The 24,789-nt window shown below is 38.1% G+C and overlaps 2 protein-coding genes across 5 annotated transcripts; one reads left to right on the top strand and one right to left on the bottom strand.

The window, feature by feature from the left end:
- The first annotated feature begins 249 nt into the window (after window positions 1–249).
- LOC147225886 (small ribosomal subunit protein eS27-like) lies at window positions 250–2,559 on the top strand. Its single transcript, XM_086161172.1, has 4 exons — window positions 250–408; window positions 727–835; window positions 928–1,038; window positions 1,161–2,559. Exons 1-4 carry the CDS (start codon window positions 403–405, stop codon window positions 1,187–1,189), a joined length of 255 nt encoding a protein of 84 aa, XP_086017298.1. The 5' UTR covers window positions 250–402; the 3' UTR covers window positions 1,190–2,559.
- On the bottom strand, window positions 1,529–23,264 carry tpm4a (tropomyosin 4a). Of its 4 annotated transcripts, none has more exons than XM_086161168.1 (9): window positions 22,854–23,264; window positions 21,141–21,266; window positions 7,760–7,893; window positions 6,536–6,653; window positions 5,810–5,880; window positions 5,647–5,722; window positions 4,460–4,522; window positions 4,177–4,246; window positions 1,529–2,765 (listed from the first exon to the last, which is right to left on the bottom strand). In XM_086161168.1, exons 1-9 carry the CDS (start codon window positions 22,965–22,967, stop codon window positions 2,683–2,685), a joined length of 855 nt encoding a protein of 284 aa, XP_086017294.1. In that variant the 5' UTR covers window positions 22,968–23,264; the 3' UTR covers window positions 1,529–2,682. The 4 variants fall into 4 exon arrangements, with proteins under 4 accessions (XP_086017294.1, XP_086017297.1, XP_086017293.1 ...); XM_086161167.1 differs by lacking the exon at window positions 1,529–2,765 and adding an exon at window positions 3,309–3,529 and having other exon boundaries at window positions 22,854–23,263; XM_086161171.1 differs by lacking the exons at window positions 21,141–21,266; window positions 22,854–23,264 and adding an exon at window positions 15,909–16,438.
- Window positions 23,265–24,789: the final 1,525 nt, after the last annotated feature.

Genomic DNA, 24,789 nt, shown 5'->3' with positions numbered 1-24,789 from the left:
AACTTGCTCAGGTAAATTATAAGATTGTATTCTCTAACTGTCATACGGAGAATACTTATTCATCAACCAAGAACATGAATATTAAATCCAGTAGGCAATAAGATAAAATAAAAATGATTGCTTAGGAGATTTTTTTAATTTTTTAATGCTACTATATCATTTATAACAAAATAATCAAAATACTTTTTTGTACTGAGATTCAGAAGACCTCAGCCATTGGTGCTTGTGTCCCCTTTAAGGCGAAGGAGGTGCTTTGGCTGTTTTTGGCCCGCCGCAGTAAAAGTCGAAAACATCCCAAAACAACCTTAATCGCAGTTCATTTTACCGAAGAGACACATTTGAACCTTAGCTATATATAAATTTACCACGTCTTAATTACCTTGGGGATAAACAATTTACGAAATGCCTGTAAGTGATTTTTTTTCTTGCATATTGTAGTTGGAGTATTATGAGAGTAATTATTTACCTTAGCTTGTCATTTAAAACTAAAAAGAAAAAAAAACAGGTCAGCTTGAATTAAGAAATGTCTTGATGTAAATGCTCAGAGAATAGTTACGTGGTTTCTACATATTACTTTTACGCCGTTGCTCGGACTTGCCTAGACTTGCCTGTGTATAATATTGCACTACACCGTCCTGCCTGTAGGGGAGGAACTACCAGAATGGAAAAATAAACAAAATGTCTTAATCTTAAAATGTTTTAAATGTGTCGTGCCCTCCAACACAGCTGGCTAAAGACTTATTGCATCCGGTTTTTGCCGAGGAGAGAGCAAGACATAAGAAGAAAAGGCTGGTCCAAAGCCCTAACTCTTACTTCATGGACGTCAAATGCACAGGTTAACTGTGAACATGGGCAGATCAAAACACACAATCTACGTCATCGATCAGGTTTGCTTGTTGTTTCACCAATTCCTTCATTTCTCCACAGGATGCTACAGGATCACTACTATCTACAGCCATGCACAGACTGTGGTACTTTGCAGTGGCTGCTCCCTAATACTTTGTCAGCCTGGAGGGGGTAAATGCAAACTAACTGCGGGTGAGAAATGTTACAGTGCTGTTACAAGACCTATCACTGATTTTACATTTTCAGTGTGGGCAGGTAGCTTTACATAATATGAAGAGAAAAATATTCTACTAATATTTTTTTTTCCAATCTAGGATGCGCATTTAGAAGGAAATATGCCTGAGCGGAAAGTATGTGAGAAATACCCTTGACACGCAGCAAAATGGACCATGGATAAATACGTTTGAGCATCACAGTTCCAGATTTTGACCAGAACAAAGCATGCGCTTAGAATAGAAACTAAGTCTGCTTGTGGCCTGATTAAATTGCTTAAATTGCTCATTTCAGGTTCTGGAGGGCAGAGCAAGAAAGACACAATGTGGAAAAAACATTTTTTTTAAATTAATCGTCTTACGACAGGCATGTGTGTTAAGAATAAAATGTTAAGTCTGATGCAGTTTCTATCTACCATAGCAGTCGTAACCACTGAATTGCAGAAAGAGAAAAAAAAAAGTCAAACAAGTACTGTAAAACATTTATTTCAGTGACATGAAGGGGTGCGTGAATGAGATATTTCAAAATGGTCTTGATCAAATAAGACATTTTCATGGCCCTTAAATGAGATGAAACCATGACCATAACAAAAATAAAAACATTTTAAGAATTTATTGCATGTATTATGTGTTTTCTTTGGTCTTGACTTTCCCTGGCATAAAGATGTGGCGAAAAGGAAATAATGACACAAACCAACCAACCCAAAAAAACCAATACAACTTCTCAAATACCTAACATTCTTCTACTATATACAAGAAGTATCCATGGTTGATTAAACTTGACTGAGCTTGTGTGATTTGTATGTTTTATTGTAAATATTAGCAATGTACTGACATGGTAGGGTCAACAGTAAGGTCAAATCAAAGACATCGCAATTTGGATAAGCACAGGAGTGCAAAACTTACATTATGCCAGGATTCCAACCGCAGGAGTACATAACTAAATATTCAAGCCATCTTAAACTTAGTCCTTATGATTGATGGGGGATAATAGAGAAGGTATTGGTTTTCATTAAATGTAAAAGAGCCTCAAGTCACAAGGCATCACAATGCTTTTATTTAAGTCACCTATCCAATTGACCATTAAAAGACAAGCAAGTAGATTTAGAAGGATACTGTAGAAACAGACACAAGGGAGAGAACTTCTGAAATTGGTTGAGCATGGTCCGAAAAAGTTACACACCACTGGGTGGCATCTCAAAGCCATACTACCATAGGCTTAGTGAAAGCCAATAAGCATCTTTTTCCTGTGTGTTTGCAATAATCACACGGACAAAATTTGCTCATAAAAAGTCATTTTCAGTGACCAACTCTGAAGTTTGTATATAATCTGAGAGTCACTTCTACTTAAGTGGTCATTCTTATTCCGGATGAGAATTTCTGAAATTACAGTTGAAGATTCAAGACAAGCTATGGGTAAAAACTGATGTTTCATATTTAAAAAATAAGCTGTCCATTATAAAAAAATATAAAATAAAAAAAAACAAAACAAAAAAAAAAACATTAAGGGGCAAGCTTTAAGTTAATTCCCTTTTACACAGGGAATAGACAATTTACTGCTCATAATGTGGAATGGAGTCGAACATTAATGGAATGTGACATGATGATCTCATCCACTGTGTATTTATAGACTGTTTAATTCTTGCAGGGTCTGGTCCAGGACTTTATGCATACCCAGGTTCTCCTCTTTGGCATGTGATAATTTTTCTGAAAAGCAAAGCAAAATTGACAAAGTGAATCTTCAACCATCACAAAGTAGAGTTTCCAACAACAGCAATGCCATACTCAGTGATGGTGGAAAACAGCACAGCAAACTCTTCCTGAAAAGATGTTTTGGTTAAATTGTGAAACATGCAAAGTGTTATAAAATACTTCTGTGCTTTACATGCATTAACTGGAAACTTACTTTCCCCCACAGTACTTTTAGCATGCTGAGTGCAGAAATGACCTCATTTAGAGAAGTCTTACCCAGGTGTGAAGTCAGATATATATATTGACAAAATGTGCCCACAAGATCTCAGAGGGGAAGGTGAAAAGCATTCATACACATAAAATCTAAATCTCACCTTTTGTATTGGATTTGCAGATATAAGATATACAAAGTACAGTATGCATGGGTACAATCGCATGAGAGCCAACTATACCTGATTAAAGTGCAAAGTAGCATACCTAATATTATTGCAGTTGTATGTAACATATTTTGCTACACTCTTTCACTTCCTTATTGTAAACAAGCAAAGAGACAACAGCTAAGTAGGAAAGAATTATATTTTAATCAATTTTGTGCATAATAAGATGGAGAGGAGGCACATTAAATCAAAAAGGAGACTATCAGGAGCCAGAAAAAGATAAAGATGGCAATAGACAAAGCGTAACATTCCAAAGCATCTAGAGAGATGTCATGTCATTGAGAGCATGGTCCAGCTCCTCACTAATGGCCTTGTACTTCAGCTTCTGAGCATACAATTCATCTGGAGGTCAGAGGTTGACGGGAAGAACAGACAGGTGCCAAGGACATCAGCGACACAAAGCCAAAAGCAGGGCAAGAATGAGACAGAGGGAAAGAGAGGGGAACAAAATAAGGTCAGCATTTTAAACGTGCAGAAACTGTCAAAAGAATGACGAACAGCCAGTGGTTGACTTTTGAATGTCATATAAAACTGCTGAAATCAACTCGAGCAAAAAAACTGATTGATGCTTTTAGATCTGTGTACATGGTGTCTTCTTTGGAATTAACTTGAGTGGCTGTGTTTAGGAGACAAGGGACTTCTGTTAGCTTGTCTTGGCTATGAAGTTTCCATCTATCAAGCATATCCTTTCCACAAAATATTTCGGTTATTATATATATATATTATATATTTCTCAATTATGAAATCTCTTGTGAGATCTACTGTACATTGATCTGTTTTGCATAGTGCATATATTCAATGAAAAGTTGGACTGAATATTGCAGAGTGATCTGCAGAATACATCACTAAACCAACTGCTTTTGTCCAGGTAATTTGATCAGGCTATGTCCAAAAGACCAAAATCATAGCTCTGGGTATGTATCATCTTTTTGTGGTTTGAAGTACAAATAGAAACATTTGGTTGCAAGCATGTGGCAATAAACTCATACCTTCCAGATCATCAATAGACTTTTCCAGTTTGGCAACTGTTCTTTCTGCAAACTCTGCACGGGTTTCAGCCTGCCAAGAGCACAGATCCAGTATGTCACAAAGTAAGAGAGAAGCTGGAATGCAGCAAACAACACTCGAGAAATGATAGCTTTAAAAACATTTTAAAAAATTACTGTCAAAATCTGATTAGTCTTACTCAAATCATACAACACATTCAATTTATTAGCAGTAAAAATGTTTTTATAATAAAAATCAGTGAACTAATCTGTAGCAGCATCTCACCTCCTTCAGTTTGTCAGTCAAGACTTTGATCTCCTCCTCATACTTGTCTTCTTTCTCTGAGTACTGTTTGCAGTAAAACAGAAAATTTACATTAAGGGGAAAAAATACAAATACATTTTTGATATAAAAACAAACAAACAAATAGATTGTCTTATCACAATTCCCAATCAATCAAGTTGGCGCAAGTTAGTCATTATGCAAGGATTGTTTTGAAAGCGAGGGTGCCTCTCCTGATAAGCGAAAAAGAGATAGTGCCATGTATTCACTAAGGTGTTGGCCTAGCCCGAGAACAAATTGTGCTGTGATGCCAACCGTGGCTGGCCTGACTGAACAAAGCATATGCACGCACTGCTAAAAGAGGGGGATCATGTGGTGAAATCTGGAATGCTGTCATACTTGCTGTCTATAACTAGGGATGAACATATTAGGCACGAAGAATGGGCCACAGGTCTCTACTGGTTTCTGGTTCAAAACTTCCTAGAACATCTTGTGCAGTGATCCGCCTACAAGCTTGAAAAAAAAAAAAAAAAACTGCGCTGGCTAGTTAATTTTACAAAACATTATGTTTTTATCAAGGTCATTTGTTTGTCTTTTAATGGGATCATACAAGAACTACCACATAAAATTTAACAGAATTAAATCAAAGGGAGATGAGTGCCAAGTAACAGCCATTTTTTTTCTGCATTTGTAGTTAAAACTGTTATGCGCCCTCTTACTAGACTAAATACCAGTAAAGAGATATTAGGATTCTTTTTTGCATATTTTGGAGTTTCTAACATAGCAGTTCATACGCATTTATTTTATAAGGTCAGGTTATCATCAAAGGCCAAGGAAGAAGGAAGAGCCTCGGATTTTAGAGGTAATGATGCGCACTCACTTAAAATGGGAGGGCAGTCCAGCCCAAGTCCTTCATGCAGATGGTGTTTCATAACAAGGAACTTACTATTCATCATAATATTAGCCAAATATGATTTAAAAATTACATTTGACCATTTATGCATCTTTATTAGATTTGTTCAAATTTGGCAGGAGACGTTGTGACGGTCAGTATGAGCATTGACCACCTGGTAAACAAATGGTCTTTCAGCACTATTTGTGATCCTTGTGAAAAATGTTGTTGAAGATCTCAAAAAAAGGTAGCTAGTGAATCTTTTCAGCTTTATGTAACGTAAAACTACAACAATCACCTTCTCAGACTGGGCCTCTAATGACTTCAGATTGTTGGTCACATTTTTAAGCTCCTCCTCCAGGTCACTGGCTTTACTGTGGAGAAATTCAGACATATGCTATAAAGGTACTGGTGGCTGTGCAACTTTCAACTATCTGTCTTTTACTGTTCCAGATATTTACCATTCTGACAGTTCAGCTCTCTCCTCAGCTCTCTCAAGCTCTCCCTCTAGGATCACCAGTTTGCGGGCCACCTGCAAAAAGAATCATTGATTTTTTGTTTTTGAAATATAAAGAAAAAATTTTTTTTTTCTTTTGAATCAGAAAGACAGAGACAGTTATCCCAGCAACCACAAGTACTTGATTTCACAGTGTTAATTCATCTGGCCATGCTAATATTGACATTGATTTTCCAGTTGACTCTTTCTTAAAAAAAAAAACAACAAAAGAGCAAGCAACAAACACAAGATTGCTGAGCCAAAGGAGTGGATTTGAAAGACAGCCAGTATTGAAAAACACAGTAAGAACAGCACTTAAAATTCCAGTGAAGAAATGTGTTTGCTGGAGTTGTATAACACTTCACAGCAACACTTTGTGTGTTAACATTTTTTCAAAGTCGAGGTACAAATTAAAGCGTTCCTTCTTTCTAAATGGTTGTTTTCACATGTTTTCTATTTCTTACTGATTGGTTCCTTTCAATGTTCCTTAACGCTGATTGGTTGTATGTCTTACTAAGTATGACCACAGAGTCTTTTTTGTAGCTTTAATCAACCAATAAACAAAGAAAGATAAGACCTATTCTCCGCAGTGCAGCTATGATAATAATCAGCCGGAATTAACTCATCACACAGTAGAAAAGTGTTTTCCAAATTTTAAATGATAATTTTACACTTTATCTGCAAAACTCACCTCTTCATATTTGCGGTCAGCCTCCTCTGCAATGTGCTTTGCCTCCTTAAGCTGCATCTCTTGAATCTCCATCTTTTCCTCATCCTTCATCGCTCGGTTTTCTATCACCTTCATGCCTCTGATTAGATTGGATGCATTGTTGGAGAGGAGCAAATTTAAGTGCAAAACAGTCCAAAATTTAATGACAAAAAAAAAACAGATAAAATAAATAGACAAAAACTGCATCTATGGGCCACTTTCATTGACCCACAAACATTATTTGCAATGATCTCAAAATAACCAATGAAGGCTATTATATTTCTTATTCTTCCTCCTTTCTACTATTATCTATTACTGTTATGTGTTTGTACTTGAAACTCTGGCACAACAATTTCCTTCGGGATTACTAAAGTTGTTCTCATCTCATCATCATCTCATCTTATGTAGTAAAGTCACTCTAAGGTAAAGCAATCTGGAGTCTCAAGCCGTTTTTCTTTCACTTCTATAAGAATGGATGTAAATAAATAAAATGTGATGGCACAGAAAATGAAGGTGAACCACTGACTGCATTTGAAACCAATCCATCAAGATGTGTATTAGACATGTGAGATTATGTTAAAAATCGGTTATCCCACTTTGGTGCCACAGGGTATTAGTAACAGCAAACGATTGCGATTCAGCATAGATTGTTTTGGGATTTGTAAAATTGTTAAGAGATTCTATGAAACTATTCTTGGCAAACTTGATTAACTTGATTGAAAGTGCTGAAATAACTGCTGTGACTGCGGTAAAACACGATTTACTTTCAGGAAAATTCATGTCAACATGTTTAACTAGAACAGTAATTAACCGTGGACAAATCCCAAACATGTTTAGTTCAAACAAGGCTAATTACATAATATTTTCAAATATTACAAGGATTATTTCTGGACTTTTTGAAAATATAAACAAAACTAATTCACAGTGAAATTTTGATCATCTTCATATACATTTTTCTGGAACTGTCAAAATAAGTCTGTCATAACAAAACTGGGGCTACCTTGTATAAATGTATAATGTATAAAACTGAATCTTAAAAGAGTTCATTCCGACTAAGACTAGGCAATTCCGAACAGTCCTTGATGCCTTGCTTCCATGTTGCATCCTCTAAGTCAGCATTGAAATAGAAAAAAAACATCTATTTCACCAGCATTTTTTTAAAATCATACTGCAGAAAAATGTTGGATCATTGTGACACAGACGAACCTCTCACTCTCATCGGCAGCCTTCTCAGCCTCCTCCAGCTTCTGCAGTGCTGTGGCCAGCCTCTCCTGTGCTCTGTCCAACTCCTCTTCCACTAGCTGGACCCTACGGTTCAGAGCTGCTACATCACCTTCCGCCTGATAGAAAACAAAGGGGTTGTAAGATCAATTTAGTCGTGTATTCATTAATACAGCTTAAAGTCATCATATATGATCGTCCCTTTCACCTATTCTGCCTGATTTAACCAGTATGGGGTGGGCAAAAAAGGGAAAATGAGGTCTAAGAAATATCCAGCTAAGAAAGTAGATAGGAAGAAAGTAAATAGGCAAGAGAGCACTCTGTAAATTTTCTGACTTTGTAGAGCTTAAGTTGTAATTTTGGGCTGTACATGAACATCCATGCCATCCAATTTTTATAAAAGTGTAAGTCATTGATATCTCTACAGCTTAATAAAGTCTTCCCCATACCCTGTCGAAAATGTAGCTAGAATGATTTAAGCTGAAATCGTAATCACATGCGTGATTCACCCTAATTGCGGTTTTCATTTCCTGGACCAATATCAGGTCAATAATTCCTGAATCGTAAGAGGCTTGAAAATCAGTGGTCATCAACTTCCCAGTCTTATGAAACGTCACTCTTCAAACTTTTTCTGCACACGGATATTCAGTCATGCAACGGGGATACATTTCGACTGTGCTTTGTGTTTTTCATTATTTTGTGCCACCTCTCAGTCAGAGTGAGAGTGAATCCAGTGAATCAAGTGCACTCTTGAGGATGAAAATACGCTCTCTCCCATTTGTTCCCTTGGTGTGCGTACTCTTTGCCCCACCTTTCACAAGTCGATGGTTGAATACAGCTATGGAAGCAGAACATGCCTTTGGTAAACACAAAGAGAAACAAACTAGCAAACAACTACAAGGGCATTTGCGAATGGTTTGCCAGAGTTTGGCAAATTACTTACTGCAATGGGAACGTAAGCTAACTGACTCACCCACTCAACATGATTGACCACAGACTCAACAGAAAACTTTACCAACACTTAACAAGGTCCACAAAGTATCACAGCCTTTGATCATTTATAAATGGTCACATATTTACAAAAACCCTGAGAAATACATTTTACTGACAGAGTCTGGAAACAGCAGCTGACAATATAGATATTAGACAAATATTCACAGTGGACAGTTGCAGGGGAGCGGTTAGTAGGTCAGTGATTCATTAACTATTCTTTTCGATCCAGACATGAGGTGCTGGTCAAGTGCCTGCTACATTGCAATACTTAACGGATTTTATACTTTCACATACAGAACAGAATAAAGTAACAGACAGCTTGACCTAAACAATGATAGCAAAGAAGCACAGGATAAGATGGGACCTCAGTTAAGTTCAGAAGACATCAGTTATTCAACTTTAAGAATAACAACATTTCCATTCCTGTCCACTCTTCCATTCTGTCATAGACTCAGTATTTCAGGAAATTAAAGCATGGTTTCCTGCTCCACGGCAGCAGACATGAGCACTTTTTTTTTCTTCACCATGTCATCTACAACTGCTGACAGTGTTGGAGCCAGTCAGTTTTTCCACCTTTCCCACTGCACCCACAGCTGTCAGGACAGGCCATTGATATGAGACAGGAAATGTCTGTCGAACTAGCACTGATGAGTGTTAAAAAAACCAATACCTGATAAGAAGAAATAAATGAAATACATTCAGCTGCACTGAATTCATGATGAGTGAAAAGGTCATAAATCAGTTCAACATATCTTTTTATCACATCAGCTATGCCCTTTATACAGTTCCACATCTGTTCACACTAGAACTTACTGCTCAGAAATGTTGAACTACTTCCTGGATCAGAAAACAACAAAATACTGAAATGAATACCGCTTGTGCGATGGCAAAACTTGCTTTTCATGATCCTCAGGTCAGTTTAACAGACAAATCTGATGCTACAACCACTCACATACACCTTCTGAAAATCTCTGCCTCTCAAACACCCACAGAATTAACGGCTCATAACTGGCTGGTATCCGGCTTGTCATTAAGTAACACAAATCACAGACGAACAGCATGATAGTGGTAGTAGTATGGGTGGTGAAGTCCTACAAAGATAAAATCGAATGTGGGTGTTCCAATTCTCATAATCAGATGTCAAGAGAATCCTCTTCAGCACAGACATGTCATTGTATCATATAAAAAAAACTCGTGTCTGAGTGTGTACAATAGAAATTCATTTTCTTATTCACTGAGCAATTTCCAGAGAACAGCAGAACATTTCCTACTACTTCTGTAGGTAATGCTTGATAGACAAACACTAGTGCACTTTTAAGAAGTTAATAACAGGGGCTGGCTCAGCTCATGAACCTTTTTTCCCCTAAAATGCACAAACCTATTAATGAAATAGATCAAAATAAGCAACAACTATTGACTGAATACCACAGACAGGCACACACGTGGGGATCTTCGAACAACAGTGACAGGAAATCAGCTGCCCAACATCCTTTCTGTTCATTGCACTATTTCCAAGCTGGTGTTCTCAATCTCTTTAAGACCTTCAGCCACCTCAGGCAGCATGGGACCCCTGCCAACTTATATGGTGAAAAACACCACAAGACAAGTTGTGGTGAAATTATCAGCATGATTGTGGTTCTGAGTACACGTGCACACACAAACATTCAGGCACAAAAATGGCTGTTCTGCTACGGTCTTGTACAATTTTCAACACCTGCCAGTTTCTCAGGGTGAAAGGCTTTCTGATATACTATCCATCTGCTCCTCTGGACTACTTGTCACAATAAAAGGACGACTCCCCCTCATAAACAGTCTACAGGCTAACTTAACTATACAGACTACTTCGACTGGGACTCAAAAATACCTGAGTGCATTGAATGAGATTTAAGAATTGGTGAGATAGTCAAGGACAAGTGAAAGAGGAATCTATTTATTAATTCCAGGGCATTGGGCTAATGAGCTGCACAATGCTGTTGGGTTTGAGGGGAAGTTATTCCTGACTGACACTGCTGCTCACTACTCTCAGCCTTGCAATATGTGGGTAGTGCCATAAAGATCCTGCAAAGGTGGCCAAGGAAAGATGCAGAGAAAAGATATACTGTCATGGATATACTTCTTTCAAAGGGGCAAAACTCCTTCCATCAACAGCTATGGTTTAATGTATGCTGGACAGACTTATTGGTAAATACAACATTTTTTTTTTTTTCTGAATCACCTGATACCTAGACCCAATGGTTTGCGATGTAATATTTTAAATTGTGGCGAAAATTGGAAAGACTTCAGTGAATACATGCACACAATACATTAGCAGGATTCAATTCAGAGTCCAAATGATTGCCGCACACAAATGGCCTAATAATGTAGTTTGGCATAAGCAAATGCAGAATGCTGAAACTTGGTTTTAGTGGTTTTGGGGAGAGTTTCTGGTTCGTTTTCAATCAATTTTGTGATATGCAGACTGGAAAAAGAAAAAGTGACTTTTGTTCATAATTTTTGAACTTCAAGGGCCAGAGCAGTACCACAAAAATAATGCTAAAATGACACAATGACAGAGCCAATTTTCTTGTTGCTGCTACTAACTGAGGGAAGAGGCAGACAGTCAAAAAAACAACATGAAACCCTGGGACAACAAAATTAGAAAATTTATGTTACAGTGACAATATTCACCAAAGAAAAATTGCATACGAAATCTGCTGTTCATCACTGTCTGATTTGTTTCTGTCATTAAGAGTAAGAAATCCAAGGAGGTTGGAGGAACGTAGCTAATAAATCCATCCTTGTCAGTTGAAAAACAAACCTAACGGTAAAAAATTATTGCAACAAATTTCACGGTGAAAAAATTTGGAATCTACACTATGAATCTACATGCCACTATGACAGGTAGAGAAAAAAGAAAATTACTTGTAATAATTTGACCTAGATATACAATGACTCTCTAAAAAACCTTTCTATAATCTACTTTAAAAAATGGTTGTCAGAAAATTGCCCTGAAAATAAATAAAACAATTTAAATATTTTTAATAATTATAAAAATCAAAAATCAAACCATTCGAAGTGAATTGATTTGGATGCAGCCTCTGGTAAGTCTTGGCCAGTTGACTTTGTTGGTCTGTCTTCTGCCTTTGCTCATTTTTAGATGAACCAACAAGTTACACTGTGTCTAAACAATCTCTTCTTGTTCTTTTCCTCCTTTCAGCATTTCCCTTCAGTGGTCGCCATTGTGTTTTAACAATCTATATGCAAAATTAAAGGCAGTATATTTGAGCAGTTTGCTTTCCAGTTTTTCCTCTCTGAATAATATTTACACACTGCAGTCCCCGCACACACTTCTTGTGCAAACGTGGTGCAATGCAAAGGCAGCCTAACTATGAAACTAAATAAATCCTTGTTGTTGTTGTTGTTTTGGTTGCCTATTCTCACAATTGCTGTCTTCCTCCCCCTCCCAATTATGTTGTCTATTCTTATCCTTGTTGTTGTTGTTGCTGTTCACCCAGCAGTCTATTTATATTTATATTAATAGATATTTTATTGATTCTGTGACTGTTACGCTGCTGTAACAAAATAATTTCCCCTATGGAGATGAATAAAATATATCTTAAAACTGAATTTAATCTGCTGCTGTAAATAAGAAAATGAATCCATGGTGATACTAATCAATGAAGAGCATACAAGTCTAAAACTGACATGCTATTTTTTTCAAAAAAAAAAAAACAAAAACCCGGAATAGGTTTAATTCCTCTAAATTTGGTTCCCCTCTTTACATTTCTAAGACTTCCAATGTTAAATAAGATGTACCACTGGTGGTACACACTGTTCATATATAGTACAAATATTTTCCACTCTTTTCTTGAACCATGTCCCATAACCTTGGCCTACATAATCACATAATCAGCTAATCCACAACCCACTAACATGGGAGCGTTCCCCAGAATGCCAGTGACTGTATGTGTATCAGCATGTGTTATATTTGGAAAGTTGAGCTATACTCTGGGAGAACCTCCAATGAAAACAGTGAATCTAGAAAGTAATTCTTTCCATGCAATCTGTGGAGGCCCAGCAGAAAGCAGATGACTTCAGTTCATTTTAAGCTTCAGAAAGCTGTGCCTTAGTTCAATGAGATTTCTATTGATTTGTTACATCAGACTCTCTATAGGTCTTGAGCTATTCTCCAGTTTATCTTCTACAAATACAGCTTTCACGACCACAGGGGAGGCCCAAAAGGTCTGATTAACTAACTCAAATGATGTCACTTAACTAAACCTAAAACAAAATCAGCACAATCTGAGGCTGCAGAGAGATAAGCTTTACACCAAAACTGGCTGCTACTCGTACAGCTAAATCTCAGCCTAACTGTTAGACTCAAGTTATCTTTTGTTGGAGGTCAGTCTTACGAAAAGATATTATCCCAAGCCCTTCTGAAACAGCCTAAGTAATTATTTAAAAGTGACAAGTAATAGAGAATTAGTCAAGTAATCAAGTGGCTTAAAAAATCCATGCAAATTGTTTTTTTTTTTGTCCTTTCAATGTACCTCACACCCTTTAGAATAGATTTATATAATGTAAAAAACTCCATTTAGCACAGACTTATCTTCCAGGCAATCGGGGACAGGAAGTGTTGAGAGAAGAATCACAGGAAGTTCTGGACCAGAGTTGCCACACTACATCCTGGGAGGGGTAGTCAGGGTTGAGTCTGCTTCCCAAACCCACATGCATTATGGTTCAGGCAATAAAAAAATACTAGCCTGACCAGTATTTGGATGGTGACATGTGTTGGGCAGTATATTCCTTCTCAAATTATTGGTGTATATGTATAGTTTCATATTTCCCATGTATCTTTCTAATGTCCAATCCAATGAATCTTGAGTCAAAAGATTATGACTGTTACATAAACAGCATGTAACAGTTTTAATTCAGCGGTAATGAGTTGAATTACTATGACAGCATAAAACTGATTTTAATCTGTTAAAAACTATGATGAATATATGAGTACTTTGATACTTTTTGAAGGAGTTATTTATTTTTATTAAATTTATGAATTTGTCAATTTATTACTCCTACAAACTGGGATCAACCCCTGTTACTACCTGTGAGGTAGTGGTATTCATGTTATAATCAGCTCTACAAAAGGAAAGTTGTTTCAATGATGTACCCTTTGCACCACTAACAATTGTTATTATTAACAGACATAATATCATATACCTGTTTGCATATCGATTACAGAACAAATATGTGTAACACTTGCCTTCTTATCAAAGCATATCCTATCTGGTTCATTTGAGCAGCTCTCACTGATCTATCAAGGTCGTGAATGAAGATAAAGTGATACTCGAGCAATCAAACACCCAAAATAAGCACAACTTAACAGGTCATCAAGGAGAGGATCAGTAAACAAAATATTTCTTCATTTCTGGAATAAATAGTTGAAGACTGGGTGATGTTTGTAATCCAGGAGACTTGAAACAATGCTTAAACTCTCTAAGTGGAATAACTGGACTTGAAATAACCTGAAGCACTCCTTTGAATTTGTGACTATGGATGTGGCTTTTTTGAAGCCTTCACTTTTCGAAATTCTGATTCTTCTCGAGTTGCAACGAAAGCATTTTGTGCTAAGAAATAACTTCTGGTTGCCCTAATTATTCACATATGGGATTGCACCACCCTGCCGCACAGGCGAACAGCTCTGTTCAACTGCATGAGCGTAGGCTGTGAATGAATGGAGTGAAAAAAACACAGCTTTGGCATACTGTGCGACATCAATTGGCAGAAAACATTGACTTTTATGAGTTGCTTTCCAATGCCTTTAGGTATGTAATTATTGATGTATCATTAACTATATGAATCGGAAAGGGTGACTTATTTAGAGAGGGAAAAATATACAGAAATAAATTATAGTGTAGCCAATCCGTTATCTATAACAAATGAATCTGTTTTTCCACCTCCTGCTTCATGTACTCGCTTCACTGGGAAAAGAAAAAAAGGTCGAGGTTGTTGGTAGAGCAAAGTCTAACAAAGGTGACCACACTTTGCACCACCTAAAGTAAAGAGACAACTATAAATCATGGGAACTGAATGTTAAAGTTCGTCACGACATTTCTTGCACCAATAAACGAGCTCATATTGAGTGATTAACCCCTGAACCTAAGAAAATACTCTGCGATTTCAAAATGTGCCCTATTACTTAACGGACATCATGCAACAAAGGGGTAAGTTCTGCTCCTTTCATCATAGCAGCTCCCATATCTCTACAGCCACACCTTCCCTCCCACTGTCCTTCAATCTGTGGACTTGTCCTGTCATTAACCCCGATCTATGCAAAGGCTGGACCATAAACCAGCATGCGACAAGACTCCAGACTTTTACTCAGCTGCTCTGTCCCCTTTTAGGCCCATTCTATCAAAAGCCCTTGACATGAGCGCACTAGGGTGACAAGGCTGATCAGATGAGTCACGACACGTCTTTGTATAAGAAACCACACATTTGTGGAACATACATAGGGTAATGTAAGTATGGTCTAGAGTGAGCAACAGCTGCAGATTTTGAATGATTCAAGCAATGGATCCCGCATAGTGGACCTATTTTTGGTCAATCATTTGCCCAAGCTCCTCGAAAAGTGCAAGTTTACAAACTTATTAGGATCAAAAAGACAGATGTCAATTTCACGACCATAATGAGTAAACTCAACCAACACCGAAAGCTACATAAGCATAGTCATTATTTGCCCATGCATGTGCCTAGCAAACCAACTTGCTAGGTAAGATCGATTAGATCTTTTACCGGAGATTCGACGTCTACGTGGTGCACATGATTCACAACACTTTTTCAAAAGGCCTATGATTCAGACAGCACTGAGCATGCGCAGAGACCTGCAGGAATCCAAAGGTTTTTTTCTTTTTTTCATTTGAGACCAACGCCTTGCATTGTGGCACAATCACGCCCTCGAACTTGTAGATAACTTCCACGAACTTTTTTTTATATAAAAAAAAACAGATAGTGCTTCAATAGTGTTCGTCGCCATATAATGCGAAGCGAGAAAAAGATACCGACTTAGCAAAAAATAAAAGGAGCGAATTGACGCCATCGAAATAACACACACACACACACACACACACACACGCACACAAAAAGGATTTGATTGCCTCACTTTCTCTCGGAGCTCCCGTTCACCGTCCAGCTCTCTCTGTAGGACCTGAGCCCGGTCTTCCGCGTCGTCGGCCTGCTGTTGCAAGCACTGAATCTTCCTCTTCACAGCATCCAGAGAGTTTACACTTGCCATTGTTGAACGGGTCGTTACTTAATTTAAGACTTAACGCGAAAAATAAAAATAAAAATATACCTAGGGGACTATTTTTTTGTTGTTGTGCAAAAATACGCAGGATACACTTCCTGTTGTGCGGTCTGTTCAAAATATCAAAACGCGACTGACGGACCGGCAGGTTTCAATGAAAAAACTAACTACGTCTGTCCGACGGAGTATAAAGGAGTCGTTCAAGTGCAGCCAAAGTTGTGTTAAGCGAGATTGTCCAGATGTTTTCCCCCCACGAGTGTGTCTCCTGGTCGGCTGGAATGAAAAGTTAATGGAGGTCGTCCTTAGGAATGTGGCAGTTTTGGTCCCGGACGCTCGGAGGTCGAGTCGTGGAAGATGAGCGCGGTGAGACTGGCGGAAAGCGCGAGACTGTGGAGGCCGGAGGAGGAGACCGGGGAGCGGGGTGATGACGTCAGAGTGGGCGGGGCCTCTGTGTGTGTGTGTGTGTGTGTGTGTGTGTGTGTGTGTGTGTGTGTGTGTGTGTGTGTGTGTGTGTGTGTGTGTCCATTGTGTGTTCCTCAACTTTTTTGGGATATATTGTGGAGACACGGCTCATTTTCGGGGTTATGGATTAAGAATAAAAGCACTTTATCGAATCTTAGTTGGGATTTTTTGTTTGTGTGTGTGTGTGTGTGTGTGTGTATTTGTGTGTGTTCGAGTGTGTGGGTGTGTGGGTGGGCGCATCCCTGTTAACTACTTTTATTGAAGAAGATTACTTTTGAGTTTTTTTTTTGTCCCATTAGTCGAGAACTTCCATCTTTCCATCTGATCTTTTACTGGAGATTTGACGTCTATGTGGTGCACAAGAAATATTATCCTCTTCAAAATTAATATTTTGGGAAACGCAAACTGCAAGAGGCATTTGAAATACAGTTTTCCCATTTCACCATCACGGGTGTTATTAAAAGTGAAAACGCACATCGTTTTACTTAGCACCTTCTCTTATTTGGCAATACTCAAACTGCTGTGCAATGTTTCTTGATTTTGTTTGTCTATATGTGACCCTGCAATCGACTAGCGACCAGGCCATGGTGTACCATGCCTCTCGCCCAATGACAGCTTGAATCAGCCCCAGCATCCCCGCAACCCTGACTGCAGGATAAGCGGTAGATAATTGATGGATGTTTCCTAAATCACCCATCCAAACCTATGAGATCTGTGTCCAGCCTCTGAGGATACATTAGGCAGGGATTGAATGGTCAGGCATTGTTGCTTTTTACCCACTCCTTGTTTTTTTGGCGGGGCTGTCCCTTTTACATAATGTGATTATGTGACCACCTCCAGTGCCAGTATATCCTCGACGATATTTCCATTAGTAATAGTAAAATTCAATTTGCCTTGATTGACCCCAGATTTACCTTAGCTCCAAAAAAGTAGTTCCACATTTCTAAAACCTTTATTTGGACACATTTTTATAAAATGGCAAGGCCTACTTGTCCTGCATTGATGCAGCTATGTCAAAGCCTGTGTGAAAGCTGTGATAGAGTATCAAAAGTTTTCCTTCATCCCAAACAGTGAGCTGAATGTTGTGGTCAAGCTTTCATGATGTTGAGGAATACTTGAGTGACCAGTGGTTCGACATGCATTATTGATGACTAATGACCTATTATCATTAAAATGTGCTTTTAAGCAGCTTTTACTGTTTCATTTAAAAAAAGCAGCTTTTAATGGCTCATTTTTCTTTTTCATTATCTCATTATTGACAGATCTTATACCACTCAGTGGTGAACGACTAATTAACATGAATTATGTTTAGGGGGAGGAGTGTGAGAAAGATTTTGTTGAGGGAAAAAAAAAACATTATTCACCACCTGCAAGCTCAGAGGAAACATTAATTCTGTGGTGTAAACCTAATGTTTTCTATTTTTTGTGTTTGTTCATTTTCCCAATTATCTTCCCATATTTACTCATCTGAGCAATTATGTTGGCAAATAGTTCTTAGCTCATGCCAGTTCAGATCATGCTCAGCTCAACTTACAGCCCGCTGTTGAGAGTAAAAAAAAAAATCCCACAATCAGCCATCTGTTGATAAGTTTGTCCGTCTGATTTGCCCCTTTCTCCAGAATAGCTGGGAGCATTGATTTCATTAGACACAGGAGTGTTGGCCTTTCTGTTTGCCTTAGCTACATTCCTGACATACCAAAGCCCACCTCCCCCCTTCTCTGCTTTAGCCACTACTGTCCAGTTTCCCCCCTAAAAACAGTAATTGTTTCCACCAAGAATGATGTTATCATTGCCTGAACTAGCTACAGTCTCGTGCCTACATGGTGCCACTGCCTTTTCTTCCCTGCAGCCTTTGTGATCTATGGCTCACATGGACAACTGAGTACTTGGTTTAGCAGTGAAGTGTGATGACCTAAATTTCAGCACTCCTATAAATGATGGTATTGCTACTCCCAGTAAATCACAACAATTTGACTGTTGTAATGATTGCTGTTCACAGTTTGTTTTAAAACAAAGCATAGATTTTTGCCCCGAATATGTCATATATGGTAAGGACTTCATACTCAAGCAAGGTTTTGGTCGCCCTGTGTATAGTTTATACTATAAACATCCCTTTTTCACAGTAGAAGTGTGACTTTTGTTTCTCCGATCACTTATATGGGAGTCAACCAGCAACACCTAGCGAAGCTGAAACTATAGTCCACCTTCTGTGGGGCCCACTTGACCTACTTTATGTGTGTCTTCTCAGAAGTATCCTCTGAGTTTATTTAATCATGGTGTGAGGATAATCCAGTGTCTCTTTGTGTCCAAGTGTCAGACACTTCCTTTTTCCTAGTGTGTAGTACAAGTCTGGATTTTCAAGCAATTTCCCCCACAAGTCAGAACCATTACAAAATCTTCTTTTTGCTAAGAAATGAATGAAGTCTTACATATTCTAAATTGGATTTCATTGAATGTGCTGTGTGGTATCTTGTCAGTTGTTGTTGCGTTTTTTTTATTTTTTATTCTAAATTGATATCTTTTTCCCAGTAATCTTTATTTTATCACTCACAGTAAATGTTTTTTAAACGTATCAGTCTTTGTTACTGTTATTTGTGATCAAGTCCTATGAAGCTAATCTTATAAATCAAACCTTATGGGAAAATGGCAAAATAAATCAGTGCACTTTTTTAGAAACTTGGTTGCTACTTTAATGAGGACTTTCATTTTCTGTTACCTTGATGGTGTTTGTTGCCCAACCACCCCAAACACACCCACCCACACCCACACCCTCTCACACACACCCACACACACACACACACACACAAACACACACACACACACACACACACACACACACACACATACACCCACCTATTACAGGAATGTGACTTGTTTGTGGTTTCATTTTATTTTATGCTTAATAGGACAGTGTCAAAAGACGTATACCTTTCTGATTACTGAGTCAGTAATGAACAACAGCAGTTTGTCATTCATGTTGCTCTGGATGGCAAGTTTTTAGAGTGTGTGTGTGTGTGACTCTGTGTGTGTGTGTGTGTGTGTGTGTGTGTGTGTGTGTGTGTGTGTGTGAATGTCATTCAGGAATGGCTGTATAGGAATGTTGCTGTCTCCAAGCCATTCTCTTAGGATCAAAGTGACCCTTGAACAGGAGCAGGTATAATAAAATTGTTCTGTCTTTCAGTAGCAACATGATAACATGAGTCCATGGGCGAAAAGTAAAAAGGTACATTTGCGAAATTACTTAACGATTCTGAGGTCCATATTATTCACTTAAGGGCTATTTGATGCTGCTATACTTTCTCCACACAATGAGATGCAATAAAAGGTTTTTTGTTTTTTCTCTATGCCTCTTATCTAGCTTAGTTGAAGGGAACACTGGAGGTAATAGTCAAAAATATTCCTTTAAACTAAGAATTCACTGTAGCAACACCCAATAAGCATGATAGAACTTTTGTCTTATTAAAAGCATTTTTGTTTTGTCTGCGTTTGTGCCATTTATTCTTAAAATATCATCATACATGCGTATTAGACTACGATCTTCAGGAAAGCTCTGACCCAGTTTGAAGCACAAGGGATTTTGTCTATATTGAGTGGTGCCCCCAAAACAGCACTGCACAAGGAATATGCCATAACACACCTTATTTCCAGAGAAATAACCCACAGAGAGGTTTTTCACACAGTGGAAAAACAAATATTGGATTGTGGAGTACAACTAGCTCTACTACTTGTGTTTCCCATTCAGCCACTTTAGCCAGCCCCAAACAAAGCCCATAATCTCTATTTTTTTTCAGAACTAAGCTACCACTGCTGTTGTTCTAGTTTTCTACACTGCAGTATCCCTTTAAATTATCTGGATGCACTGTTGTCTCAAACTTATTGTTGCTCACTATTTTCTGGACAATTTTCACAAGTCAGGCCTGTACTTGAAACACAATGCTACCTTTCTAAAATCCAATCTCGTTTTGTTGGATTGGTGACAGTTTGGCCTGTCACAATCTAATAGTGATCATCTCTCAGTTTGTGATCCTTGAGCATCAGTTTCATAGTATTTTCCATTCTTGATCTGTTCCTCATCTCCTGGACATCAAACAGGCTTGAAATAATGGGGCTACACGTTGCTGTATATCTATAAAGATACATTTTCAGCCCCTTCAGTGTTACCATTAACATATGGATTGTAGTTTGTCACCATTAAACTGATATCTTTTTATCTTAGACATTGATAAATAGCCTTTAGTTCTAGCTGTGTCCTGTTTGACTTTAGCATGTGATTATGTGCATTTGTTCGAAATTCAAAATATCGGTATTATTCTGATGACATTTATTCAATGGGGTCAACCTGCAAGATCAAAGTGTAACTTATCCTGCATGTACTTGTACTTTTAGAAAACTGTTACTTCAGTGACTAAATTATGCTGTACTCTCTGTGTCTGGAAATAATCAGATAGTTATCTACTTTTAGAAGGGACAATCTTTTCCCACCAAGACTCCAACGTGTGTCGCAACAGAGCTGCCTCACAAGTTATTTATACAGCGGTCAGTTTGAGTTTTCGTTTTCTGTAAAAGTAAAAGAAATGTGATATGACTTTTGTGTGCGTGCATGTTCAATACAAGAGCCTCACTTACGTCTGCAGCTTTCTTCTCAGACAGTTCCAGTTTCTCCTGAGCATCTTTCAGCCCCTCAGAAAATTTGTCCAGTTCATCCTCTGTTTGCTTCATCTTTTTCTGGAGGTCAACTAACTCTTCCTCCAGCTGAGGAAGAAAACACAGATATTAAACATTAAGGTCACTGTTGTATTTGTGTTTCTAATGACATTCATTGAATATTTATATATTTTATCTTTTAAACTTTCTAATTATGTAAGCCATCACCTGGAAAACCACTTAAGCCTTAACTTCACATATGAATTTGTGGGCGGTATTTTGACAAAAAATGATTGTTTTGATAGTCAGCAAGTCATTCTTTAATATTGATGATTGATTTGGAATTCCCAAACAAATGAGATTTTTAGTATCGATGGAATATTACCAAATCCCATTCCTAATGTCAAACTGTGTTAAAGATGAGATGAGACACTAAGGTGAGGAGAAAAAGAGGACCCTAAAATGCAGAAAAATTATTATGACAGGCTGTCTAATTATATTTCATTTAGCAATTGGCATGGTTGATATAAGTGTCTGTAGTTATGCGCTATTTCTCATGGGGGATTCAATATTCTTTACACAGCAGTGACAGATGATTTTCCTCATTACATGTCTAATGTTTGCCACCATTCCATTGGTAGCAGTTTACCATGAATCTTCGATGATATAAATAAAGCCAAGCATGCAAAGTCCAACCCCCCCCCCCCCTTGTCCATCTATGCCCGCCTCTGCGCATGCACCGTCTGTTTGGTTGTAAGTGCTCCCTGCTGGTCCTCATATCCCCTTCAACACCCGTTGAAGTATGTCTTTCCTGTTCCATGGCCAAAAATGTAGCCGCTATCAGTGACAGCATACAGATGCCAGGAACCATTAGCTTAATGCGTTTGTCTTTTAATCAGCATGTGTTTGTGCTTTGGTGGCAGACACACCTGTCAAGAGGGTTTTTGGAACCATGTCCCCTTATTAACATGGGTGGTCTTATTATGTTAGGGGCTCAAATTATGTTGTGTGGTGATACAGCTTCACTTTGAAGAGAGAATTACCATATTTCCATTATTTGTGTGATGCAGTATTTTGGGTGTGGTGACCCTTTAAAGAATTTTTTTTTTTTTTTTCAGCAAAACCTCTCTATATAAAATAGAACATGTTTTTTCAGGTCTGAAATTATATACTTTGAATGTTGCCTGACCTTTGTGTTGATGTAAACCCTTGACACTTCACAAATTTTGTTTAATTTACCGTCAAGATCCTGAACCGTTTAATGTAAACACAAACCCTTTTTTATCTGTGTGTGATACAGCAAAGTAAATGAACAATGAGGAATTCTGCAGAAATGCATCCAAAAAGTGTACAGACGATGTACTTGAAGGTATGTCTGGTATGGTTGCCATGCTGTGATTAGCTTCGGGATTGATAAACAGAAAAGCCTTTTAGTAAAAGGAAAAGCTTTTGGGGTTTGGACATTTCTTTTAAAATAAAATGTTTTTTAAAAGACTCCTTAATCTGTCACATATTTATGAATAATATTAGTTTGACATATTGTTCTCATACCATCATTTTCCTCATTGTCTTTGTGATAGTTCTAATATTAGCGGTTTGTTTCGGTCACATGCAAGTTTGGTCTAAACATCTTTCATTTCGATTTCACACCGCATCCATCTTTTCTTCTCTGTTCTTCTCCCATCTTTTTCTCACCTGTTTGCATTTGTCCTCTGCCGCCTTCTTGTCGGTCTCCGCCTGTTCAGCCCTGTCGATGGCATTCTCCTTGTCCAGTTTCAGCATCTGCATCTTCTTCTTGATCGCCTCCATGGTGGCTGCTTAGTCTGAAGTTACTCTCTGAGATGATTAGATGCAGCTTATAAGTCAAAATCTCCTGTCAGGTTGAGATGTTGGAGATTCTCTCTGACTTTCGGCACCAGAGACGGACTGTGTCCCGCACAACTGCAGAGCAATAAAGAAAAAGCAAGACGGAAAAGAGGAGGAGAATGTGAAGGAGACAGAAAGAGCCCTGAACAGAGATGGGGAGCCCTATATGGGGAGTGATTAAAACTGCAACAGAACCTGCCTCCACTCCCAGATCACCCCCTGCTCCCTATATTCTCACCCCGTCTCCCTTTTTTATCCTTCCTATCACTCCATCCAGCCATTCCATCTGTCATTCCTCTACTTACCACTCTGTGTCCACTCCACTTTTACTATCAATTGCTGGCACACACTTAGCCATATCAAACTACTCAACCATCGTCTTTCCAAGGAACGATTGGGCTGCTCCACTCACTCACTCACTCACTCCATAACTGAAGCTGATCTCCTTATTTGGTTTGTTGTGTTTTCAGAAAGATCAGAGAGCACAGAGTGAAACAAAGGTCCCAGTTCCAAATTTAACCTGTCAAGGGATAAGAGTCTTTCTACTACGCAACATCTATGGCTTTTAAAGTTTTTTTTCAGTAAAGTAGAGGGCACCAGACAGTGTGCAAAGGACACATTTGTAGAGAACTTGTGAGAAGAAACACTATAATGTTTAAATCTTTCTCTCAAAATGTCTATGAACTTCAGCTGAAGGTGCTGTCGGCTGCTTTTACTGTTATGTCATTCAACTTGGCAGATTTAAAGGAGACTGTGCGGTTTGAACAAAAAACACACAACTAGCCAGAATGGAACACAAAGTGCACAGAGCGATAATTAGGGGACTAACCAAGCTGAGTAATATTTTTCTGGGATTAGTTTAATTTCTCTATAAGGAGCAAGCATCTGGGAATTTGTGATTGAAACTATCATTCATTTTTGCCGTTGTGCTGTTTTTGACAATGTGAATATCAGAAGCTGGTCCAAGTGTTGAAACACTGGCTGTAATCTGAGATCTCCTTCTGAGAGGATGATATTTAAGTTTGATGAGTGAGGCATGAAACTGGTCTGGGATTCTGCTTTGTTGTGAACAATGAGCAAACAGTGCAGTTGTAATAGAGTGTTTGATGGAGAAAGATGTGTGGAAAAGATGTAGGCATGCATGCACATAAACAGCAAAAAACGAACCAACAAAAACAACTGTATTTTGGCTATTACTTTCTTTGCAGTTATAAAACGGACAATGATTGAATTTCTGGTAAGCCAACAGTGTTGACTATGACACGAAAATAACTGGCTACTATGAGAAATGCAACACTTTTCTTTAAATTGAATTGATGTTGGTTCTCCCTGAGGTGCAATTGAAGAGACACATCCTGTAAAATGATGTAAAAGCATGCCGATAATAGTGTGTGGTAAAGGCAACGCAGAAGAGTTTTGACATGTTATATTATTGTGCAATACTATTATGATATACGAATATTAATCATATTGAAATAATAATACTTTTCCTTGCCAATGAAAATATACATGAAATACGTCACCCTACAAACCCTGGTAGTTCTTTATCACTTCCCAAACACTTTTTACTCATTGTTCAGTTTCCTTTTGGGGAAAGAGGTGGTCAGCTCAAATCAGGCCCTTTTGCATCCTGTTTCTGCAAATGGGACTTGACTGTCAAATTAAAGATAAATATATATGAATATATGAAATTATTGAAAATGATACCATGTAACAGCACTTTATTTGTCATTATTCATTACGGAGCGCACTGTTGGTTATGTTT

Source organism: Fistularia commersonii, chromosome 16 (genome assembly GCF_037954325.1).
Source record: "Fistularia commersonii isolate RoL2024-O1a breed Wild chromosome 16, RoL_Fcom_v1.0, whole genome shotgun sequence".
Classification (NCBI taxonomy): domain Eukaryota; kingdom Metazoa; phylum Chordata; class Actinopteri; order Syngnathiformes; family Fistulariidae; genus Fistularia; species Fistularia commersonii.
Note: the sequence above shows the minus strand (reverse complement) of the source record. Positions and strands in the feature narration are given on the sequence as shown.